Source organism: Poeciliopsis prolifica, unplaced genomic scaffold (genome assembly GCF_027474105.1).
Source record: "Poeciliopsis prolifica strain line A6 unplaced genomic scaffold, Auburn_PproV2 SCAFFOLD014, whole genome shotgun sequence".
Classification (NCBI taxonomy): Eukaryota; Metazoa; Chordata; class Actinopteri; order Cyprinodontiformes; family Poeciliidae; genus Poeciliopsis; species Poeciliopsis prolifica.
The window spans coordinates 3,510,700-3,535,961 of NW_026562389.1; the positions used below are offsets into that span (position 1 = coordinate 3,510,700).

The following is a 25,262-nucleotide window of genomic DNA, read 5'->3' on the forward strand; positions in this document are numbered from 1 at the left end:
GCCCGCACCGCAGAAGCTGTTGCTCAGTTTCCATCAACGCTGCCCATGTTCCAACACAGAAGTTGTTGCGCAGTTTCCGCGCCCGTCCACCAGGCGGTACGCATTGATGCATTCGGGGGCGCTCCTTGACGACGCAAAAAAATGTGGTGCAGATTCATTGGTTTAGCGAGGAAATATAGCTGGCGGATTAATGTAGGGGACACAGTGGAGTCAAAATACATTTCAATTATGTTGTGCTTTTTAGAGGTCAACAAAGGTCATACGTATCCAATTTGGCGCCAGTCGGATGATCCATGTGTCATTTAGAGCCGATCATATGCACATGGCGAAGTAATGCAGTTCGACATTTCTACACCCCAATGCGGTTCGGTCAGCAGCCAGCATTCATAGAGTTCATCATGTTATCGTTTTTAGTCAGTATTCACATGATGAAATCCATATAAATTATAGAATAACAGTAAAATATACAGCAGAAAAAACATGACTGCCTCTTAAAAGTGGGCGGGACTACAGTGTGGTCATCTAGTGACCATGGACATGTGTTCAGGGCTGTTCTCTAGAAAGACAGAGGAAGTGTGATGCAGCTGTGATCTTGCATTTGGAAGTCATTTAATGTTGATGTTCATGGCAAATAGTGAAAGTTTTACACTAAGCCACACCCACATGCTTGATGTTAATTACAACTGAGATCTAAATGCAGTGCAACTTTATCGTGAAATGAGTCAGGAAAATGGTGAAGGGTAAGATGTACCAGTTTAATAAATCGTACTGTTCAGTAATAAACCAAGGGCAATGCACAATAACAGAGCACAGGTAACTTTCAGCACATTAGAACAATAGCACAGGCTGAATCCCACCCAGTAATTAGGTATTAATCACAGGAAGTGCTGCAACTAAATATTACAACCCCAATGGATCGGTAAAAAGATACTTAGCATTTTCTCAGAGCTTTTTTAAACGACATTTTAAACATCTTCTATACATAATAACAAACAACTCTGAATGTATGAAACTGGATGTATCAAACACACTATTCAGTTTATTGAATTAGTAAAGCGCTTTGTTAGCATTAAAAACGTTGCAGGCCTCAGGCATTGGGTTAGCATCCTCCTCAGAATAACTGTTCCAAACATGACGGCTTCCAGAACCAGCAGGAAGGAATAAATTACTCACCGCACCGCGAGTTACGACTGTTTAAACGAACAGCAATGGGCTCTTTGCACCTGCCGCGCTGACGTCACAACTGTATACCCGAATGCGGCTCTTTTTTTCCACTTTCAGAAACTATGACTGCTATAAAAGACAAAGTCGTACTTAAGACACAAATAAAACAATACTATGTACTTTGTTTAAGTTTTTATGAATTTCCAAGCGATCCTAAATTAAGACAGCTTGTAAATATTTGTTGCTACAAGTTAAAGCTACCACTTGAAGCTAACGCCGTACACACCGCTCTAAGCACTGTCTTAATGAGCCATTCACAACAAGCATGCAAAAGTAATAAAATGAAATAACACAGAAATCTTAAGCAACACGGCCATATTTTTCTAAAGTAATACTCTCAATCTAGTTCAACAGTCAGCTGAACTAGAACTCCGATACCAGAGTAAACTCTGGGCTCGTTTTTCTTGTCATAATTCAAGCAAAAAGTCTGACCTGTAATCTACCCCCCCCCCACACACACACACACACATCTCCCGGCTGCGTTTATTGTCGTTAACAATAAACACACGTAATATGCTTGAAAATAAGGCACAAACAGTGTCCGTTAAAATGGCTGAGAAATCTTTAGATAATTAAATAGCAGATTTTTACAAGAAAAATGTCAGAGAATAATCACTGCTAGCACAAGCTAGCAGGCTTGTGCTAGCAGTTTAGAGAAAATAAAACTCACCTTCATATCTGTGAATGTATAACGAGGCGAACATCTTAAAACTTTTCTCCGGCTTACTTGTTTGGGCTTCGGATCGATGTACATTATTAATTGTTACCTTGGAAAAACATTTGAGCCGTATTTCCGGAACGCGGAAGCTCAGGTGCAAAGAGCGCATTAAAACTGCTCCAACTCCGGTCAAACAGAGCCTTCTTGCTCAAAAGCGTGGTTCGGATTTCCAACTCCAAAGCACAAGCAAAATGTTGAGCGTAGTCCAGTTCTGTGGCTCCTAAAAGCAGGCAAAATGTTCAGGAAAACTTCGCAGCTGCAGCTGTCGCCGGCCGACTGCTATGACGTAGCAGCTCCACGACAGTTACACTTAACTGACCAGTAAGGCACAGACGGCTGGAATTGATGCATTTACTTGCGGTATTAAATAACAGTCATTAAGAAAACGCTACATTTACTCCGTGTTTTAAGCCAACAAATATTATCTGAGGGCTTACATATAACATTTCAGGTTAAATGTAACCGCTATCCTTTGGAAATCTCACGGCAAACGCGCTCGAAACGTTTTGACGGCCGTTCGCCGTAGATCTGTTTTCTCATTGATGGAGTACCACTGCCTCCTGCTGGCGCAATACTGGTATTGCGCCAGCAGTACCATTATTGCGCAAGCAGGGGGCAGTGGTACTCCATCAACCTGACCCCATTTTACTCAGCGGAGCTGTCATTTGTGTAGTGAATAAACGTTTTGCTGAATGACGATGTTTGTATTATTTCTAGCCAAAATTAATGAATGTTTGTACTCTAACCCACAAAATTATTTTAAAAAATAAAACTTTAAAAATAAATTGAGAGCCAACCGTATGGCGATGGCGTTACAGGTCACTTCGCCACGCCGCCATGCCCACCTGCTCCATCGAAGCTGGTCGGGGTTGGAATCCTCAACACACCAACATGGCTTCTGTGTCTGGGCACAGTTTCATGTTGATGAGGTCAAAGGGGTCAGATAGCGACCATTAACAGTAAAACATGAAACTTCCTGTTCTCAGGGGGCGTGGCCTAAGTGATGTCATCATTCGACCATAGGGTATTGTAGTAGACCCGATGATGATGAACAACAGTAATTTTGGTACCTGTGTGAGTTTCTGTGTAGGAGATATATTAGTTTATTTTTTTACGGCGAGTAGGTGAACTTTGACCCCTGCTAACCCCCTTCAGCATACTCAAAAACTCACCGTTTAGATAACTTTAGATGGGACATGCCTTATGAACAGACTGACCGAGTTGAAGCCGATCAATCGAAATCCCTAGGAGGAGATAGATCAAATATGAAGGCTGTAAACGGCAAAAATGGAGTAAAAAACCGAACTTGAATCCAAAATGGCCGACTTCCTGTGGGGTTTAGACCATGGCTCAAGAGACTTTTTTGTATGTCCTGACAAGGTACACATGTGTACAAAGTTTCGTATTTGTAGGTTAAAGCATGGCTTGGGGTGATCATTTAAAGTTTTCTAGGGGGCGCTATAGAGAAATTAGGCCACACCACCAAATATTCTGATGGATTCCTGTCGGGGAGTGGATGAAGATCCATCCTTGTGAGTTTGCAGCAGCTGGGCCTGAAAATGTGGAATTTAGAGCCAAACGTATGGCGATGGCGTACAGGTCACTTCGCCACGCCACCACGCCCACCTGCTCCATCAAAGCTGGTCGGGGTTGGAATCCTCAACACACCAACATGTTTTCTGTGTCTGGGCCAGTTTCATGTTGATGAGGTCAAAGGGGTCAGATAGTGATCGTTGACAGTAAAACATGACACTTCCTGTTCTCAGGGGGCGTGGCCTAAGTGATGTCATCATTCGACCATAGGGTATTGTAGTAGACCGATGATGATCAACAACAATAATTTGGTGCCTGTGTGAGTTTCTTGTAGGAGATATAACAGTTTATTTTTTTACGGCGAGTAGGTGAACTTTGACCCCTGCTAACCCCCCTTCAGCATACTCAAAAACTCACCGTTAGATAACTTTAGATGAGACATGCCTTATGAGCAGACTGACCGAGTTTGAAGCCGATCAATCAAAATCCCTAGGAGGAGATAGATCAAATATGAAGGCTGTAAACGGCAAAAATGGGCTCAAAATCCGAACTTCTATCCAAAATGGCCGACTTCCTGTGATACTTGCACTATGACATTAATTGTAAATTTTGAGCGTCCTGGGGAGCTCTACATGTGTACCAAATTTCATGTCTCTAGGATAAAGTAAGTGAATAGCAAAGGGTCCTTTGAAAATTTCAAGGTGGCGCTCTTGAGCCGTTTCTGTGCGATTTTGCAATGACCTTAAAATACAAAATTTTGAAACTCCCTTTATGCGTCCGCAAGTTTGGTGAGTTTTTGAATATGATAAAGCCCTCAAAAGCCAAATTCATTTGGGTGGAAGAATAATAAGAATAAGAAACAGTAGGAAAACAATAGGCCTTCGCAGCGCTTAGCTGCTCGGGCCTAATAATTAAAGCTGCAAGCAGCCTCGAGCGGCCCTCGCAGCCAAGCGCCGCTCCGGCCTATTGCCACGCAGGGTACTAGCAACCGCCGCCGACGCCAGCCACCACAGATACTCTCAGCAGTTTTCAGCACCTCCGCCCGCACCGCGGAAACTGTTGCTTCGTTTTCCATCAACGCTCCCCACGTTCTAACACAGAAGTTGTTGCGCGGTTTCCGCGCCCGTCACCAGGCGGTACGCATCGATGCGTTCGGCGGCACTTCCTGACGACGCACAAAAAATGTGGTGCAGATTCGTTGATATAGCGAGGAAATATAGCTGGCGTATTAATGTAGTTGGAGCAGTGGAGTCAAAATACATTTCAATGTTGTTGGGTGTTTAGAGGTCAACAAAGGTCATACATATCCAATTTGGCGCCAGTCGGATGATCCACGTGTCATTTAGAGCTATCATATGCACATGGTGAAGAACTGCAGTTCGCCATTTCTACACCCCAATGCGGTTTGGTCAGCAGCCAGCATTCACAGAGTTCATCATCTTGTCGTTTTAAGTCAGTATTCACATGATGAAACCATATATATGATAGAATAACAGTAAAACTCACAGGAGAAAAAACTGGTGATTGCCTTTGAAAAGTGGGCGGGGCTAGGGTGATTTCATCAAGTGACCATGGAAATGTGTTCAGGATTGTTCTATAGAGAAACACAGGAAGTGTGATGCAGCTGTGATCTTGCATTTGGAAGTTTTTAATGTTTATGTTTCATGGCAAATAGTGAAAGTTTTCACTAAGCCACGCCCACATGTTTGATGTTAACTGCACTGAGATCTAAATGCAGTGCAACTTTAACATTTTCCTAAAATGAGTCAGGAAAATGGTAAAGGTTAAGATGTATCAGTTTAATAAACCCTTCTGATCAGTAATAAACCAAGGGCAATGCACATTCAGAGAGCACAGTTAACTTTCAGTACATTAGAAACAAAAGCACAGGTTTAATCTCTCTCAATAATTAGGTATTAATACAGCAAGTGGTCCAAGTAAATTTACAACCCCAATGTATCAGTCTTAAGAACTCAGAACGTTGTAAGATTGTCGCTCCTCAACAATCGTAACCGATCATCCTGTAGTGTGTGGTGTGTTACGACTGATCGGGTCCAGTCGGTGGAACGTCGGGACCGCTTTGATCTAAAATCGGGGATATTGACTGTCTTTAATCATCTTTGCTCATTCATCCAATCTCTGTGGTGTTCCTCCGACTTTTTTTTTTATCTTTTAATGAAAGATAATTATAAATTATTGCACAGAGTACATCTGGTTGAGAAGCACATTCCAATCTTTGGTTGAAATGGCGTATTTGATTTATTCTGCAGTCATAATACAATTTTAAACAATATAATAAGTTTCAATGAAAGGAGCTGGAATAGGCGACGTTAAGATTTCGCGGTCAGTTGGGGAGAAAGGATAACTCCCATTTGATTTTCTAAAAAACATTGAAAACAGTATTTTTTATGAAAAAAAAACTCACCTCCATGTTGCGATGCAACAAATATAATCCTTGCTTACGATATATCCAGTTCTTAATCCAAGGCTTTGATTTTTGGTTATGTCTTTTTGGGTTAAAATAAGTCCGCAAACTAAGTTACCAATTCAACGTCGTTGTCCATGTTTGTTTGTTTACTCCAAATTCAGCTGTGGTAGTGCAGAATTTTAATTTGAAGATATTTCGTAGCTGGAATTAGAATGTGTTCGAGTGAAACCTCACACTCTTAGAACGAACCCGTTACACCTACGATTTTAAATAGGCTAGTGTGTGTTCTCTCACGTTTCAGAATTGGCCGACTTTTCTAAAATCGTGTAGTGTGAACTGAGCTTCACTCACCGCATCTCCAGTTACCACTTTTAAGACGAACGGCAATAAAACTCCTCTCCAACAGACCGTTCCGGCTCATGAGCGTCATTCGGGTCTGCAGCTCAAAACCGAAGCAAACGTTAGCGTGGTCCGGTTCTGTGGCTCCATAAACCATAATGTTTAGGAAAACTTAGCTGCTCCAACAGTTTAGCAAAAAAAAAAAGTACAGTCCACAGCGTAATGCGCCGAACCTCAACCATGTACGGTCTCCTGCCGACTGCCAGTACGTACAGTAAGTATTAGCACAGCTACAGTACGTGCAGTCCTTCTCAACCAATCAAATTGCTTAAATTTGTTTTTGCCCTTGACTGGCCATTAAGGCAGAGACGAGGGAAATGATGCATTTACTTGCGGTAGGAAATAACAGTCATTAACAAACGCTACATTTACTCCGTGTTTTAAGCCAACAAAAATTATCTTAGGGCTTACATATAACATTTCAGGTTAAATGTAATCGCTGTCCTTTTGGAAATCTCACGGCAGACGCGCTGGAGACGTTTTCACGGCCGTCCGAAAAAAAACCGAACTTGATTTGTTTTCTCATTGATGGAGTACCAGTGACTCCTGCTGGCGCAATAATGGTATTGCGCAGCAGTACCACTATTGCGCCACCAGGGGCCAGTCGTACTCCATCAACACTGACCAGAATGTGTTACTCAGCGGAGCTGAGTAACACAATAAAGGTTTTGCTGAATGACGATGTTTGTATTATTTCTAGCCAAAATTAATGAATGTTTGTACTCTAACCCACAAAACAAAATTATTAAAAAAAAAAAAAAACTTTAAAAATAAAATTGAGAGCCAAACGTATGGCAATGGCGTTACAGGTCACTTCGCCACGCCGCCACGCCCACCTGCTCCATCGAAGCTGGTCGGGGTTGGAATCCTCAATACACCAACATGTCTTCTGTGACTGGGCACAGTTTCATGTTGATGAGGTCAAAGGGGTCAGATAGCGACCATTGACAGTAAACATGACACTTCCTGTTCTCAGGGGGCGTGGCCTAAGTGATGTCATCATTTGACCATAGGGTATTGTAGTAGACCCGATGATGATCAACAACAGTAATTTTGGTACCTGTGTGAGTTTCTGTGTAGGAGATATAACAGTTATTTTTTTACGGCGAGTAGGTGAACTTTGACCTCTGCTAACCCCCTTCAGCATACTCAAAAACTCACCGTTTAGATAACTTAGATGAGACATGCCTTATGAACAGACTGACCGAGTTTGAAGACGATCAATCAAAATCCCTAGGAGGAGATAGATCAAATATGAAGGCTGTAAACGGCAAAAATGGGGTCAAAAACCGAACTTGAATCCAAAATGGCCGACTTCCTGTGGGGTTTAGACCATGGCTCCAAGAGACTTTTTTGTACGTCCTGACAAGGTACACATGTGTACAAAGTTTCGTATTTGTAGGTTAAAGCATGGCTTGGGGCTGATCATTTAAAGTTTTCTAGGGGGCGCTATAGAGAAATTAGGCTACGCCCACCAAATATTGTGATGGATTCCTGTTGGGGAGTGGATGAGGGTCCATCCTTATGAGTTTGCAGCAGCTGGGCCCGAAATGTGGACTTGAGAGCCAAACGTATGGCGATGGCGTTACAGGTCACTTCGCCACGCCACCATGCCCACCTGCTCTATCGTAGCTGGTCGGTTGGAATCCTCAATACACCAACATGTTTTCTGTGTCTGGGCACAGTTTCATGTTGATGAGGTCAAAGGGGTCAGATAGCAACAGTTCACAGTAAAACATTACACTTCCTGTTCTCAGGGGGCGTGGCCTAAGTGATGTCATCATTCGACCATAGGGTATTGTAGGACACCCGATGATGATCAATCACAGAAACTTGATGCTTCTGTGAGTTTCTGTGTAGGAGATATAGCAGTTTATTTATTTATGGCGAGTAGGTGAACTTTGACCCCTGCTAACCCCCCTTCAGCATACTCAAAAACTCACCGTTTAGATAACTTTAGATGGGACATGCCTTATGAACAGACTGACCAAGTTTGACGTCGATCAATCAAATCCATAGGAGGAGATAGATCAAATACAAAGGCTGTAAAAGGCAAAAATCGGCAAAAATGGGGTCAAAATGGGAACTTCAATCAAAAATGGCTGACTTCCTGTGATACTTGCACTATGACATTAATTATAAATTTTGAGCGTCTTGGGGAGCTCTACAAGTGTACCAATTTCATGTCTCTACGATAAAGTAAGTGAATAGCAGAGGGTAAAAAAGGGTGTTTTTTCCAATTTCTAGGTGGCGCCGTAGAGACATTTCTGTTGCAATTTTTGCGACAACTTTAAAATACGTAAATTTTAAACAGGCTTAAGGCCTCCGCCAAGTCTGGTGAGTTTTTGAATATGATAAAGCCCCCAAAAAGCCAATTCATTTGGGTGGAAGAATAATAATAATAATTAAAGCTGCAAGCAGCCTCGAACGGCCCTCGCAGCCAAGCGCCGCTCCGGCCTATTGCCACCGCAGTACTAGCAACCGCCGCCCGACACCAGCCACCACAGATACTCTCAGCAGTTTTCAGCACCTCCGCCCGCACCGCGGAAACTGTTGCTCCGTTTCCATCAACGCTCCCCACGTTCTAACACAGAAGTCGTTGCGCGGTTTCCGCGCCCGTCCACCAGGCGGTACGCATCGATGCGTTCGGCGGCACTGACGACGCACAAAAAATGTGGTGCAGATTCGTTGATATAGCGAGGAGATATAGCTGGCGTATTAATGTAGTTGGCGCAGTGGAGTCAAAATACATTTCAATGTTGTTGGGTGTTTAGAGGTCAACAAAGGTCATACATATCCAATTTGGCGCCAGTCGGATGATCAACGTATCATTTAGAGCCTATCATATGCACATGGTGAAGAACTGCAGTTCGCCATTTCTACACCCCAATGCGGTTTGGTCAGCAGCCAGCATTCACAGAGTTCATCATCTTGTCGTTTTAAGTCAGTATTCACATGATGAAACAAATATATGATAGAATAACAGTAAAACTCACAGGAGAAAAAACTGGTGATTGCCTTTGAAAAGTGGGCGGGGCTAGGGTGATTTCATCAAGTGACCATGGAAATGTGTTCAGGACTGTTTCTATAGAGAAACAGGAAGTGTGATGCAGCTGTGATCTTGCATTTGGAAGTTTTTTAATGTTTATGTTTCATGGCAAATAGTGAAAGTTTTACACTAAGCCACACCCACATGCTTTGATGTTAACTGCAACTGAGATCTAAATGCAGTGCAACTTTAACATTTTCCTAAAATGAGTCAGGAAAATGGTAAAGGTTAAGATGTATCATTTTAATAAACCCTTCTGGTCAGTAACAAACCAAGGGCAATGCACATTCAGAGAGCACAGTTAACTTTCAGTACATTAGAACAAAGCACAGGTTTAATCTCTCTCAATAATTAGGTATTAATCACAGCAAGTGGTCCAAGTAAATATTACAACCCCAATGTATCAGTCTTAAGAACTCAGAACGTTGTAAGATTGTCGCTCTCAACAATCGTAACCGATCATCCTGTAGTGTGTGGTGTGTTACGACCGATCGGGTCCAGTCGGTGGAACATCGGGACCGCTTTGATCTAAAATCGGGGATATTGACTGTCTTTAATCATCTTTGCTCATTCATCCAATCTCTGTGGTGTTCCTCCGACTTTTTTTTTATCTTTTAATGAAAGATAATTATAAAATTATTGCACAGAGTACATCTGGTTGAGAAGCACATTCCAATCTTTGGTTGAAATGGCGCATTTGATTTTATTCTGCAGTCATAATACAATTTTAAACAATATAATAAGTTTCAATGAAAGGAGCTGGAATAGGCTACGTTAAGCTTTCGCGGTCAGTTGGGGAGAAAGGATAACTCCCATTTGATTTTCTAAAAACATTGAAAACAGTATTTTTTATGAAAAAAAAAAACTCACCTCCATGTTGCGATGCAACAAATATAATCCTTGCTTACGATATCTCCAGTTCTTAATCCAAGGCTTTGATTTTTGGTTACGTCTTTTTTGGGTTAAAATAAGTCCGCAAACTAAAGTTACCAATTCAACGTCATTGTCCATGTTTGTTTGTTTACTCCAAATTCAGCTGTGGTAGTGCAGAATTTTAATTTGAAGGTATTTCGTAGCTGGTATTAGAATGTGTTCGAGTGAAACCTCACACTCTTAGAACGAACCCGTTACACCTACGATTTTAAATAGGCTAGTGTGTTTCTCTCACGTTTTCAGAATTGGCCGACTTTTCTTAAATCGTGTAGTGTGAACTGAGCTTCACTCACCGCATCTCCAGTTACCACTTTTAAGACGAACGGCAATAAAACTCCTCTCCAACAGACAGTTCCGGCTCATGAGCGTCATTCGGGTCTGCAGCTCCAAAGCCGAAGCAAACGCTAGCGTGGTCCGGTTCTGTGGCTCCATAAACCAGGCATAATGTTCAGGAAAACTTAGCTGCTCCAACAGTTTAGCAAAATAAATGTACAGTCCACAGCGTAATGCGCCGAACCTCAACCATGTACGGTCTCCTGCCGACTGCCAGTACGTACAGTAAGTATTAGCACAGCTACAGAACGTGCAGTCCTTCTCAACCAATCAAATTGCTTAAATTTGTTTTTGCCCTTGACTGGCCATTAAGGCAGAGACGAGGGAAATGATGCATTTACTTGCGGTAGGAAATAACAGTCATTAACAAAACGCTACATTTACTCCGTGTTTTAAGCCAACAAAAATTATCTTAGGGCTTACATATAACATTTCAGGTTAAATGTAATCGCTGTCCTTTTGGAAATCTCACGGCAGACGCGCTGGAAACGTTTTCACGGCCGTCCGAAAAAAAACCGAACTTGATTTGTTTTCTCATTGATGGAGTACCAGTGACTCCTGCTGGCGCAATAATGGTATTGCGCCAGCAGTACCAGTATTGCGCCACCAGGGGCCAGTCGTACTCCATCAACACTGACCAGAATGTGTTACTCAGCGGAGCTGAGTAACACAATAAAGGTTTTGCTGAATGACGATGTTTGTATTATTTCTAGCCAAAATTAATGAATGTTTGTACTCTAACCCACAAAACAAAATTATTTAAAAAATAAAACTTTAAAAATAAAATTGAGAGCCAAACGTATGGCAATGGCGTTACAGGTCACTTCGCCACGCCGCCACGCCCACCTGCTCCATCGAAGCTGGTCGGGGTTGGAATCCTCAATACACCAACATGTCTTCTGTGACTGGGCACAGTTTCATGTTGATGAGGTCAAAGGGGTCAGATAGCGACCATTGACAGTAAAACATGACACTTCCTGTTCTCAGGGGGCGTGGCCTAAGTGATGTCATCATTTGACCATAGGGTATTGTAGTAGACCCGATGATGATCAACAACAGTAATTTTGGTACCTGTGTGAGTTTCTGTGTAGGAGATATAACAGTTATTTTTTTACGGCGAGTAGGTGAACTTTGACCCCTGCTAACCCCCCTTCAGCATACTCAAAAACTCACCGTTTAGATAACTTTAGATGAGACATGCCTTATGAACAGACTGACCGAGTTTGAAGCCGATCAATCAAAATCCCTAGGAGGAGATAGATCAAATATGAAGGCTGTAAACGGCAAAAATGGGGTCAAAAACCGAACTTGAATCCAAAATGGCCGACTTCCTGTGGGGTTTAGACCATGGCTCCAAGAGACTTTTTTGTACGTCCTGACAAGGTACACATGTGTACAAAGTTTCGTATTTGTAGGTTAAAGCATGGCTTGGGGCTGATCATTTAAAGTTTTCTAGGGGGCGCTATAGAGAAATTAGGCTACGCCCACCAAATATTGTGATGGATTCCTGTTGGGGAGTGGATGAGGGTCCATCCTTATGAGTTTGCAGCAGCTGGGCCCGAAAATGTGGAATTGAGAGCCAAACGTATGGCGATGGCGTTACAGGTCACTTCGCCACGCCACCATGCCCACCTGCTCTATCGTAGCTGGTCGGGGTTGGAATCCTCAATACACCAACATGTTTTCTGTGTCTGGGCACAGTTTCATGTTGATGAGGTCAAAGGGGTCAGATAGCGACAGTTCACAGTAAAACATTACACTTCCTGTTCTCAGGGGGCGTGGCCTAAGTGATGTCATCATTCGACCATAGGGTATTGTAGAAGACCCGATGATGATCAATCACAGAAACTTTGATTCTTCTGTGAGTTTCAGTGTAAGAGATATAGCAGTTTATTTTTTTATGGCGAGTAGGTGAACTTTGACCCCTGCTAACCCTCCTTCAGCATACTCAAAAACTCACCGTTTAGATAACTTTAGATGGGACATGCCTTATGAACAGACTGACCGAGTTTGAAGTCGATCAATCAAAATCCCTAGGAGGAGATAGATCAAATACAAAGGCTGTAAACGGCAAAAATCGGCAAAAATGGGGTCAAAATGGGAACTTCAATCAAAAATGGCTGACTTCCTGTGATACTTGCACTATGACATTAATTGTAAATTTTGAGCGTCTTGGGGAGTTCTACAAGTGTACCAAATTTCATGTCTCTACGATAAAGTAAGTGAATAGCAGAGGGTGAAAAAGGGTGTTTTTCCAATTTCTAGGTGGCGCCGTAGAGACATTTCTGTTGCAATTTTTGCTACGACTTTAAAATACGTAAATTTTAAACAGGCTTAAGGCCTCCGCCAAGTTTGGTGAGTTTTTGAATATGATAAAGCCCCCAAAAAGCCAATTCATTTGGGTGGAAGAATAATAATAATAATAATAATAATAATTAAAGCTGCAAGCAGCCTCGAACGGCCCTCGCAGCCAAGCGCCGCTCCGGCCTATTGCCACCGCGGGGTACTAGCAACCGTCGCCTCACGTCAGCCACCACAGAAGCTCTCACGCACTTTTCAGCTCCTCCGCCCGCACCGCGGAAGCTGTTGCTCAGTTTAAAAACTTCTCCAACTCCGGTCCAACAGAGCCTTCTTGCTCAAAAGCGTGGTTCGGATTTGCAACTCCAAAATCCAAGCAAAATGTTGAGCGTAGTCCAGTTCTGTCGCTCCAAAAAGCAAGCAAAATGTTCAGGAAAACTTCGCAGCTCCAGCTGTCGCCGGCTGACTGTTATTACGTAGCGTCGATCTGTTTTCTCATTGATGGAGTACCACTGCCTCCTGCTGGGGCAATACTGGTATTGCACTAGCAGTACCAGTATATCGCCACAAGGTGCCAGTGGTACTCCATCAACACTGACCCCAGTGTGTTCTTACTTCGCTGTCATAAGTTTTGCTGAATGACTTTGTTTGTATTATTTCTAGCAAAATGAATGAATGTTTGTACTTTAACCCACAAAATAAACTTATATATATATAAAAAGTTATAATAATGTATATTTAAATAATTAATAACAACATAACCTATGGGGTGCTGTTTTCTAGGGGGCGCTATAGAGAAATTAGGCCACGCCCACCAAATATTGTGATGGATTCCTGTCGGGGAGTTGATGGGAATCCATCCTTGTGAGTTTGCAGCAGCTGGGCCTGAAAATGTGGAATTGAGAGCCAACATATGTCGATGGCGTTACAGCTCACTTCGCCACGCCGCCACGCCCACCTGCTCCATCGAAGCTGGTCGGGATTAGAATCCTAAACACACCAACATGTCTTCTGTGTCTGGGCACAGTTTCATGTTGATGAGGTCAAAGGGGTCAGATAGCGACCATTGACAGTAAAACATTACACTTCCTGTTCTCAGGGGGCGTGGCCTAAGTGATGTCATCATTCGACCATAGGGTATTGTCGGGCAGCCGATGATTATCAATCACAGTAACTTTGGTGCCTCTGTGAGTTTCTGTGTAGGAGATATAGCAGTTTATGTTTTTATGTCGTGTAGGTTAACTTTGACCCCTGCTAACCCCCTTCAGCATTCTCAAAAACTCACCGTTTTGATAACTTTAGATGGGACATGCCTTATGAACAGACTGACCGAGTTTCAAGCCGATCAATCGAAATCCCTGGAGGAGTTCGATCAAATACCAAGGCTGTAAATGGCAAAAATGGGGTCAAAATTTGAACTTCAATCTAAAATGGCCGACTTCCTGTGGGGTTTAGACCATGGCTCCAAGAGACTTTTTTGTAAGTCCTGACATGGTACACATGTGTACAAAGTTTCGTAATTGTAGGTTAAAGCATGGCTTGGGGCTGATCATTTAAAGTTTTCTAGGGGGCGCTATAGAGAAATTAGGCCACGCCCACCAAATATTGTGATGGATTCCTGTCGGGGAGTGGATGAGGATCCATCCTTGTGAGTTTGGAGCAGTTGGGCCCGAAAATGTGGAATTGAGAGCCAAACGTATGGCGATGGCGTTAGAGGTCACTTCGCCACGCCGCCACGCCCACCTACTCCACTGTAGCTGGTCGGGATTAGAATCCTCAATACACCAACATGTCTTCTGTGTCTGGGCACAGTTTCATGTTGATGAGGTCAAAGGGGTCAGATAGCGACCATCCACAGTAAAACATTACACTTCCTGTTCTCAGGGGGCGTGGCCTAAGTGATGTCATCATTCGACCATAGGGTATTGTAGAACACCCGATGATGATCAATCACAGAAACTTTGGTGCCTCTGTGAGTTTCTGTGTAGAAGATATAGCAGTTTATTTTTTTACGGCGAGTAGGTGAACTTTGACCCCTGCTAAGCCCCTTCAGCATACTCAAAAACTCACAGTTTTGATAACTTTAGATGGGACATGCCTTATGAACAGACTGACCGAGTTTGAAGCCGATCAATCGAAATCCCTAGGAGGAGTTCGATCAAATACGAAGGCTGTAAACGGCAAAAATGGGGTCAAAATTGGACCTTCAATCCAAAATGGCTGACTTCCTGTGATACTTGCACTATGACATTAATTGTAAATTTTGAGCATCTTGGGGAGCTCTACAAGTGTACCAAATTTCATGTCTCTAGGATAAAGTAAGTGAATAGCAAAGGGTCCTTTGAAAATTTCTAGGTGGCGCTATTTAGCCATTTCTTATGGGATTTTTGCAATGACCTTAAAATACAAAATTTTGAAACTCCCTTTACGCGTCCGCCAAGTTTGGTGAGTTTTTGAAAATGATAAAGCCCCCAAAAAGGCCCCTCTTTAGGGGGGCAGAATAATAATAAGAAACAGTAGGAAAACAATAGGCCTTCGCAGCGCTTAGCTGCTCGGGCCTAATAAACAATAGGAAAACAATAGGCCTTCGCAGCGCTTAGCTGCTCGGGCCTAATAATAATAATAATAAACAATAGGAAAACAATAGGCCTTCGCAGCGCTTAGCTGCTCGGGCCTAATAATAAGAAACAGTACAGAAACAATAGGCCTTCGCAGCGCTTAGCTGCTCGGGCCTAATAATAATAATAAACAATAGGAAAACAATAGGCCTTCGCAGCGCTTAGCTGCTCGGGCCTAATAATAAACAATAGGAAAACAATAGGCCTTCGCAGCGCTTAGCTGCTCGGGCCTAAAAATGGCAATGATTATTATACACAGTCTGATATGTTCCAAGTTTTTATTTCTGTTACTGTTAATGATTCTGGCTTACAGAAAACCTAAAATTTAGTGAAAGACAAAAAGAGATTTTTAATACAGAAGTGTTGATTTCCTGAAAAATCTGTCCACATTCTGTAGAGAATATGAGCTCAATATTTGATTTTTGGTTTTACATGAATTGCAGCCTGTGTTAAGGAAGTCAAAATAGCTTTTATTGCATCTCCTAGTTTCTCTGTATTGAAAAACTGACTGGCAACAGTATGGCCATGAAATAACATTCCTCAATTAAGAATACTGTTTTAAAAAATATTACCCAGTACTCAAATTTTCTGAGGAAGTAAATTTAATTTCCTGCAAGCCATAAACATCAATGGGAACATAAATAAATATACGACTGTATATTAACTTCCAGGATATCCTGATTTTAATACTTTTCAACAATGGTCCAACTTTAAATACCTCACAAAAAACAACAAATGAATATTTTGAATTCAAACCTGTGGCTGGGTTAATGCTGGCTGCGATATGGAAGTGGCAGAGCGCGTTGGCGTGAGGCGTCCCGCTGTTGCTGGTCCTCCTGTGGTTATGGTGTTGGTTCTGATCGTGAGGCAGGCAGCCAGTCAGAGATGGCTGAGGAATATCCCGGTAAGACGAGGAATGCCAAGATTCCTGAAAACTTAACTGTTAAGGGGAAACAACGATGATAAATTATTGGTTGAATAAGATCAAAAGTCATTGCTGCATATAATTTTTATTTAATGAATAAAAACGTATTACATTGTCCTATCCTGCAACTTTTAAATGCATCCCTTCTCTAACACACCTGAATCAGATTACTTAATTCCCTCATCAACACTTCTACCATGATTTTGCTTTTTCTATTTCTTTTCCAAAGTTACTAATTTCTCTTAACTATTACAAATTTACCATATCCGCTGTAATTTCAATGTCATCATCGTCAGTATCTAGAATGACATACTTCTTGTGAAGACATTCCTGCTGATTTCCCATTGGAGGTGTGCTTAGAAGAGGAGCCAGCAGAGTTGACCGTTTCCCCATGTGGGCCAAAAAGATGGCTGCTATGGTAACCGGAGATGAGGCTGTCACCTGGCAACAGCGTCTCTGCCCACAACCGGCAGACGCTGTCCTTACAGCAGGTGAGCAGAACATTGCACACCGCCCCTCTGTTAGAAAAAAAGGCAAATGAGAGTAAAGATAACAGAAAAGAAGGAGTTCTGCTGTATGGTTTAGTTTATTTCCTTGCTTAACTTTAACCTATGAGTCATTCAGATACACAGTTGGAGAATTTTTTATTTTATTTTTTTAAGTGCAATGTTTCTTATTTTCTCATACCGTGGCATGTACTTGCTAGTCTTCCTCCAGGAAAACCCCGTAACGGAACGAGGATGGGCCAAGTAGATGAAGGAAAAGGTCAGCTCTCCCTGCACACTCACACTGGCGTCTGGAGGAGTGAACAGCTCCGCAACACATGACTTCCACTTGTCTGTGCTGTACCAAACCTTCACTAGGCAGTCATCCTGAAAACACCCACATCAAATCAATCTAAGGTTTTGCAATTAAAGTTGAAGCCAATTAACTTTAATAATAGTTTGTAAGTTTACGCACGTACCTGTCCTGCAGTAGCAAAAAACTGTCCATCAGGTGAGAAATTTATAAAACTGACTGGAGAGGCAGTCCTTAAGAAAAACAAAACAAAATCAGTCTAAATTGATTTTGGCTTTTAAAAGAGACAAACTAGCATATGACAAGAATGTCATATGCAACAATGTCAAAGTGTACATCAGAATGAAAGCAGCCAAAGGTTATAAACTAACAGTAATACCACAATGCAAGTAGAGAATTTTTCTGCTCATTTCTTACTTGCTCTGCCAGATGCATCTCCAGGTAGAATTAGAGTCTGGTCCAGTGGGTTTTGTCTGCTTTCCCCTTTCTTCACTTTCATCTTTCCCATCAGCATTGGACCACAACTGAAGGCTACCAGAGCCAGTTAACAGAGTACCATCTGCACACGTAAAGTAGACCCTCTTTCAGTACAGTTACCATTCTATGTTCTTTCTAACATGAATTTATCTGTGACCTGCAGCAGGTGCATCCCAATGAATTCTAAAAGTACATTTTATATATGGATTTTTAACAAAAACAGAATATGTTTCAAACATTTATATTCTGCTAAACCAGATTTTCTATAACTGGCTTATAGCTGAAGAAAACCCAGACAAGCTTCAATGCTGAAATAATATTTTATGGTTATATTTTGGTTTACACCATGGTGAAAAACACTGCTGACATGACTGCTGTATTGAATCAAGTCACTGAATCCATCCACAAAAAGAGTAAGTTGGCTTCCTGGTATAGAAGTTGCTATACCCAAGAATTTTAGAGGAAGGTTTAGTGGAAGGAAAAGTGTGGTAGAAAAAGGTGCACAAGCAATAAATGTAGCCTTCAGTGCTTCAAAGTACTAATTTCAGTTGAAAGTAGCGCTATGTACCAGTAAATGAAACAAAAAATAAAACAAAAAAAACTTTATGACGATGCTGATATAATTTTCCAACATTAGTTGCCACCTGCCATGGTGCCAAAGGTAATTTCCTGTATTTCTTTATTTTTTTCTGTAAGCTCTAAATATTAAAATGAACAAAAACAAATGCATGATTCATATCTCCATTATCAAATCTAGACATTAGTCTCACATTTTGAATTAAATTATGGAAATAAAATAAACTTTTTGATAATATTCAAGTTTATTGAATGAAGGGATATATTATCTTTTTTTAGGAACATATTTTCTGTTTTGGTTCTTAATAAAAATAAATATCTACAAGCTGCAAAAAGACTTTAATAGTTGATTTAAAATCTTAAAGAAATTGGCCCTCAATTCTAACATTATGACAGACAGATGTGTGAAAGTACCTGTGGGATGCCAAGCCAGGTTTCGTACCATTGACTCTAAAACAAACTGACCAGTCTTCTGCCATTGGCAGCTTAGTTTCTGTACAGAGGATAAGAATAGGTGTTGTAAGACATTCACATTACAAACAACGAGTTCCTTCCCTTTTCTTCAGCTGTTCAAAAAGCTGAACAAAAACTAACCGAGTTCTGAGAGTCACATGTGATCAAACCGCATGTATGATGACATGAAACCTCTTTGGAGGCACTGAATGTGCCCAACGTTACTTCACTTAACGTTTTTCATGGTAACTGAGCTATGTAGCTCTGACTGAAGAGATATTGACACATTATTGTGGAACATTGTAAATAAAAATCAAAGAATATCTGTGCATTAATGCACATTGGAGGAACATTCCTCTGATCAACTTCCAATAGCTATCAAATATAAATTATTTTAATCATCTGAACACAAGCAAGAGTGGAAAGTAATAGAAATATCACAAACTACTTACAGATGTGTACTTTTGATCTGGGAGGTGAACTGGCTCAAAGACACAAACAATGCTTCCATAGGAAGCTGCAATCTATCAGAAAAAGGAAGAGTGAAACAGAGTGATTAAAATGAAAATACCGTTGAAACCAAAAGTTTACATTTACCAAATAGAAATACTTTTTATTTTTATTGTTTGAAGTGAAATTAGGCCAAACATCTCTTGTTTTACGTCAGTTAGGATCACCAAAATTATCTCTGATTGCTTAAAACTACAATTATGCAAGAGAGAGAATGTATAAGAAATGTATTACCATATCCAAGATCAGAACTATGACATACAGAATGATTACTTTCTCTTCAAACAAGAAAAAGCACAAGATGTCATGGCTTTGGAAACCATTGTTGTTAATTGATAGATCTGAGTTAACTGGTAATGTAAGAAACCTGTGGCCACACCTGGTAAATACTGCTTTCTTGTTTGACACAATAGAAAAGTGAAAAAAACAAAACAACAAACAAAACAACAAACAAACCTGCAAGATTTTCATGAAAATCTTGCAGGTCCAGACTTGCATAAACTTGCAAGTTTGGTTCATGCTTGGGGACAATTTACAGTGTCCTGCACCAACATGGAATAAAACTTCCCTCAGTGAGGAGGAAGCCATTACTCTAAAAGCAAAGAAAAAAACAAAATTGCAGATACCTTTCAAGACAGATACAATTACCCAGTAATATTTTTACATTTCCTGTCAACTTAACATCTTTTAATACAAAAACACATTGAACTGCTGGTGGACCGCCACGGCGCCCTGACCACCGGGCTTAGCAAGTTTTCTGCTTTGTGACTATGTTCAATTATGTAAATATCCAAAATCTCTAATACTAATTTTTGCAATGAAAATGTGTTCAATGTAAATGGAGTGCTGAAAGCCTGACACAAAATAAGTGAAGCACTTGCATGTGTGTGATTGTGATGGTAGGAAGGCTACAAGCGATCATGTGCTAAAGCTCAGTCACATGGGAATCCTTCTAAACAGACTACAGACTGGATAAAGAAAAATGAAAGCTCTTTGTTTAAAGTCATCCTTGTTGTTTTAAAATTAAAATAGTTAATCACATTTAAGCAGAAAATCTATTTTTTTACAACTGCAGCTTTAAAGGAGCATGAGAAGATTCTTATTAAGTATATTTCCTGTGTTTTGCTATGTAACAACTTTACTTAGGACTGTTTGTCATTCATTTTTAGGTCCAATATTAAAACAGCAATGTAGTGCATATCTAAAAAAAAAAATAATTAGATGGTTTTGTAATGATGCTATAGCTGGACTTTTTTTTACTGCTTTTAAAAGACGATTTCCAGATCTTTGTAATGTTGCTTTAATATTGTGTCTTTATGATGATTTAGATAAATGAGACATGAACAAAACCAATTAGGAAAGTTTCTTCTTTAACTATATTGAATAATAATTAAACAAAATTAATTTGCAACGCATAGAGAGCTTAGTGATGCCAACAAAATGTAGTCTACCATGGATAAAGTGCAAGTACTTTTGAGGTAATAGTGCAGATATGCTTTATGAAGTGGGCAAAGGATGGCAAAGGCCAACTGGCAATTCTCCCAACTTTCTTGCATTCCTAAACGGATGCTTGACCATTCTGGAGGTACATGTGGTTACTTCTGACCCAAGATAATTAGATTAAACATCACGAGCAGAGCAGCAAAAACTGCATGACCCAGCAGTTTTTATTATTCTGAAATCACATCAGGCCTTTCTGCTGTTTAATCCACCTACCATCCATAATTAAAAAGATCCACACTATAGATCATTTATTGCTTAATTTCTTCATTATAATCTCAGATTTGCCCTTTAAAGTGACAACACCCGAGTTACTCAATAAAAAGGAACCAAGAATTAAGTATGGGCTGCTCCGTCATGCCTTTAAGAAATGCAAGGAATCACAATTCTGGGTACGTGCATCTTTATCCAACAATCAGCCTGTATTTAGTAGACCAGGAAAAAGATACCAGTATTTTTAGAGAACAATTTAGCACACCAAGGCAACAAAAATGTTGCCTTGGTGCAACATTTTAGAAGTGCTATTATATAAAAGAATAGTTATAGAAGGTTCAGTGGAAGAAAAAATTGGTAGTAAAATGTGCACAAGCAACAGGTATAATGGCTGCTATGAGATAATTGTGAAACTAGGTTAATTTTTTAAAACTGGACTGCACCTGGAGTCAAAGCTACTTTCCACAGTAAAGCCATAACCTAATCATTTTCACATCATACCATCATTTTATTCCATCACACCAGTTACACAAGCCCTTACAACTCCCACAAAGTCTATTTCAACCCCTTTTCCATGTGGGAACAAAACAAATCAAATGATTGCAAGATGTATGAATCTTTAAATTAAAGGATTATCAACACAATCACTGTCCATACTTTTCCTGACCAGAAAGACTTAACTGCTCATTGCCTCTCCAGTCAACTACTCTGGTGACTGGAAGAACTCTGTGACAGAACATTTTATTTGTTTTGAAACAATAACTTTTAAAATCTTAAATATACCTCAATTCAGGTAAATAATGTATACCATATTTCCAATAACTTGTGAAATGTTTGGGAAATACTGTGAAATCATACACTACCTATGCAAGACAAAATCATATATTAATATAATCTTGGATTCCTGTGACAAATCCTGAATCAAATCAGGTCAACACACAAGTTTAGTAGAGTTAAATGCAGCCTAGTGCAGTGAGGCGTGTTCAGACTTTTCCACGTTTGTAAAAATGAAATGGCAGCTACAAAAACACATGGTACATCACAGAAGAGCCAAGACCTTATGTCCAGACATATCAGTTGATCTACATCTCCAGCACAGAGGGGGCTTTTAAAAACCATAGTTTACTTATTTTAGGCAGAAAAGAAACATGTGGTTCAAAAGATGAGTGGCGGAAGCTATCAGAAAAGAAAACATTCCCCACGGGAGGTTTTACTCTTCACTTTTCTCCTCAGCAGTTTCACAATCATTCACACATTGAAACATGTGACTGTGACACCTCACATATTGGATTTGATACAAAGACTCCCTCAAGTAAAAACAAGCTAAACTTCTTTCAGGATGGATTAATGACACCTGTCATCTTAACAGTCATTAGGATGTCTGTCCTAGAAATAACTTGTAGGCTGGAAACTCTCAAGGCATGATTTAAAATTTCTGAACGAGATGAGAAAGATTTCAGAATAGTTTATTTTATTTAAGGACCAAAAACTCATGTAAGCCTGACTGACTGTCAAAGAAGAAATTTATTGAAGTTAAGCTAGCTAAAAGAGCTCTATATGTGCCAACTTCAACAAAACAACTAAAAAGCTGAAAAATATTTAGTTTTTCTATATTCAAATCTTCAAACAACACATTTAGTCTCTTGCAGGTTTGAGCACTTAAATCCAGCTTGGGAAATTGAATATTTTACAGCTCATCAGTATATTTTTCCCCATCCTCAGTTGCTGGAGGAAATGCTAAAGTTAATTAAGCCACCCTTTGATGTTGCCAACAGAAGCATTTATAGCAAACACATGCTGTCAACATGTAAGAGAACAGCAAACCTTCCAACTAGTGTGCTGAACTGATCCAGTTGTCTTCAGATATTTAACCCAAATTGACTTCATCAGATACACATGATTGCTCTGAGACTGATCTTACCATCAACCTCATAAAAGAACAAAGGTGGGGTAAGGGGAAAGAAAAACTGGCTCTTAGTTTTATTTTTCAACATGAAAGAAATCCTATTTACAGATCTGAATTGTTGCTAAATAAATGTACTGAATTAGTGTGAGCTCAGTCAAGCATAAGATGATTAGGTATGCATGACTCTGCATGACTCATAGTTTGGCCAGGGGTGCGTCTTATACTCTGGAGCGACTTGTGTGTGAAATTATTAACACATTATTATATCATATCACATGTTATTTTCACACTAAACCACAAGAGGGAACTCCAGGCCTGTGTTGATAATGTATGTGGTAGAAGTGCCGCATCTTCTACCTGCGGAGTTAGCGGAGCTGTTTAAAAGCGACACCGAAGATAAAGATTGGTCGGTGAACACATCTAAAGAAAAACCCAAACTGATGTAAAAAATTATTATTTTTTTTTTAAATTATACGATGGGTCTGAAATTTGAAAATGCTGCTTATTGGCCAACTCAAAGCACTGAATCCGTTATAAAAAATTTCAGTACATACAGTAAAAACATATAAAAAATTTAACATGTAAATGCTGTCTTGTAAGCACAAATCATTGGTCAGTCATTGGACACATACAATTTTTAACTAAATGCGCACATTTAATAAATTTATAACCAACTAATAGGACTGCATATTTTTTTAAAAAGCTGCACATATATCCATTTAAACAACAAAAACATTGCTTTTTGTACTTCCTTCGAACACTTACCTGTCCACCTCGTTGTGAGCAGTTGACACAACCGACCTGGATATTCCCATGTTTGGCCCCCGGGATGATCTGCAGCCGCTCAAAATTACTTCCTAAAACCACCACGTCACAACCTGACGCATAAGCCTATCAGAAGATACAGAGATAACAAAAGGATATGAGGGTAATCAGGGCACTCAAATATACCCAGAGCTGTATGAAGAGTCAGTTGACCTGTATTTGTGGTTGCACACAGGAAAAAATTATCTGTCATTTAGATTTAGTTGCTCTATTTCTGTGGTTCTCGAAAGGAGATTCTCACATGAGCTGTGATTCACAGTGACAGAGCCTCTTACTGATGGATCTCAGGCCGCTGTCCATTCTCTTAGAAATTAAGTACTGTTTCTACACTGTCATTATTTGTCAATATTTACACTGAGATCATCCATAAAAATACCATAACCAAACTAAAAAACATTTCTAGATGCTAAAACTAAAACCCAACAGGATTATTTTTCTGATTTTTTCCGATAGATTGAAAGTTACATTTGGCTCCCCACTTTTGCACCTCCTCTGAGAATTTGAGCATCTAAATGCTGAAAGGGAAATATTTCTAGAGCTTGACATATCTTACCGTGAAAGGCACATTGTTGACACGCCCAACAGAGAAGCAATTGTCCCCGGGGTTAACGGCCCCTGTAAGGACTTGATGGAGATTCATGACTGCCGCTGATCGTCCACGTGTGGTCTTCCCACTGCTCTCCTTTCACAACACGCTCCCACTCCAGGCGAGATTCATGGGAAACCACAGGAGGGATCCGCTCATCCTTGCCTTTGGCCTGTAAACTCACGCCGGTATTCCTGCAAACCTGTGGTGAGGACAAGAACAAAAGGATGTAAACACAGAATAAATACGTTCAACAACAATCTGGTTTACATAGACATATGAATAAAAGTTTATCACACATAATGATTTCCTAACATTTTTATCAACACTATTATGCAGACTAGACAAAATATGAGCTGCAAAGCAATTACAAAGAAAATAAGACACACTTGAACTTACAATTTATCTACAACTGTTAAAGATGTACTCTTTTGTACATGTTATTTTTTTATGAAACGACCTTTACCTTTCAAAATAAAGTGAAGCAAAGTTACAAGTAATCACACAGCTCAACAGTAGCATCAAAGCTTCCCATTTTATCTTATTAATTCAAATGCATATCTCTGACACATGCAATGCTGTTAGAGGTTGTGATCAAGGGCTATTTAGTTTAAAGTATGCAGCCTGCTAGATTAGTGAGAAAGTGGTGGGCCTGCATGTAAACCTGACTGACCAAAGCTGGAGGGGTGAAACTAAAGGAGAGCTTTCAGAGCTTCAGAAGGTGATTAAACAAGGTGATGCTGATAGCTGATGCTGTGCAAGTGATAAATTACAGAGACAAGAACTGTTCATAGTCATCAGAACAGGCTTCAGTACATACAGTCCCTTCAAAAGCACTCAGCACTTTAACTTTTCTGTGTTTTTTTTTTTTTTACATCACAGCTGCAAACTTGTAGTGTATTTATGTAATATAGTCCAACACAGTATAGCTCATAACTGTGAAGGGGGGAACCATGGTTC

At 40.3% G+C, this 25,262-nt stretch overlaps 1 protein-coding gene across 3 annotated transcripts in view; it reads right to left on the reverse strand.

Annotated features, from left to right (window-relative positions):
* The window catches only part of LOC129365754 (dmX-like protein 1), a 124,363-nt gene that overhangs the window by 97,019 nt on the left and 2,082 nt on the right, over positions 1-25,262 (reverse strand). For all 3 annotated transcript variants that reach the window (XM_055039206.1, XM_055039204.1, XM_055039205.1), the window contains exons 2-10: positions 24,270-24,504; positions 23,657-23,782; positions 19,215-19,286; positions 18,724-18,802; positions 17,674-17,815; positions 17,423-17,489; positions 17,146-17,330; positions 16,772-16,976; positions 16,290-16,473 (exon numbers count right to left, since the gene is read on the reverse strand). In XM_055039206.1, the coding sequence (XP_054895181.1) occupies positions 16,290-16,473; positions 16,772-16,976; positions 17,146-17,330; positions 17,423-17,489; positions 17,674-17,815; positions 18,724-18,802; positions 19,215-19,286; positions 23,657-23,782; positions 24,270-24,356 (1,147 nt within the window). In that variant the 5' untranslated portion in view covers positions 24,357-24,504. The remainder of the gene's footprint in view (positions 1-16,289; positions 16,474-16,771; positions 16,977-17,145; positions 17,331-17,422; positions 17,490-17,673; positions 17,816-18,723; positions 18,803-19,214; positions 19,287-23,656; positions 23,783-24,269; positions 24,505-25,262) is intronic.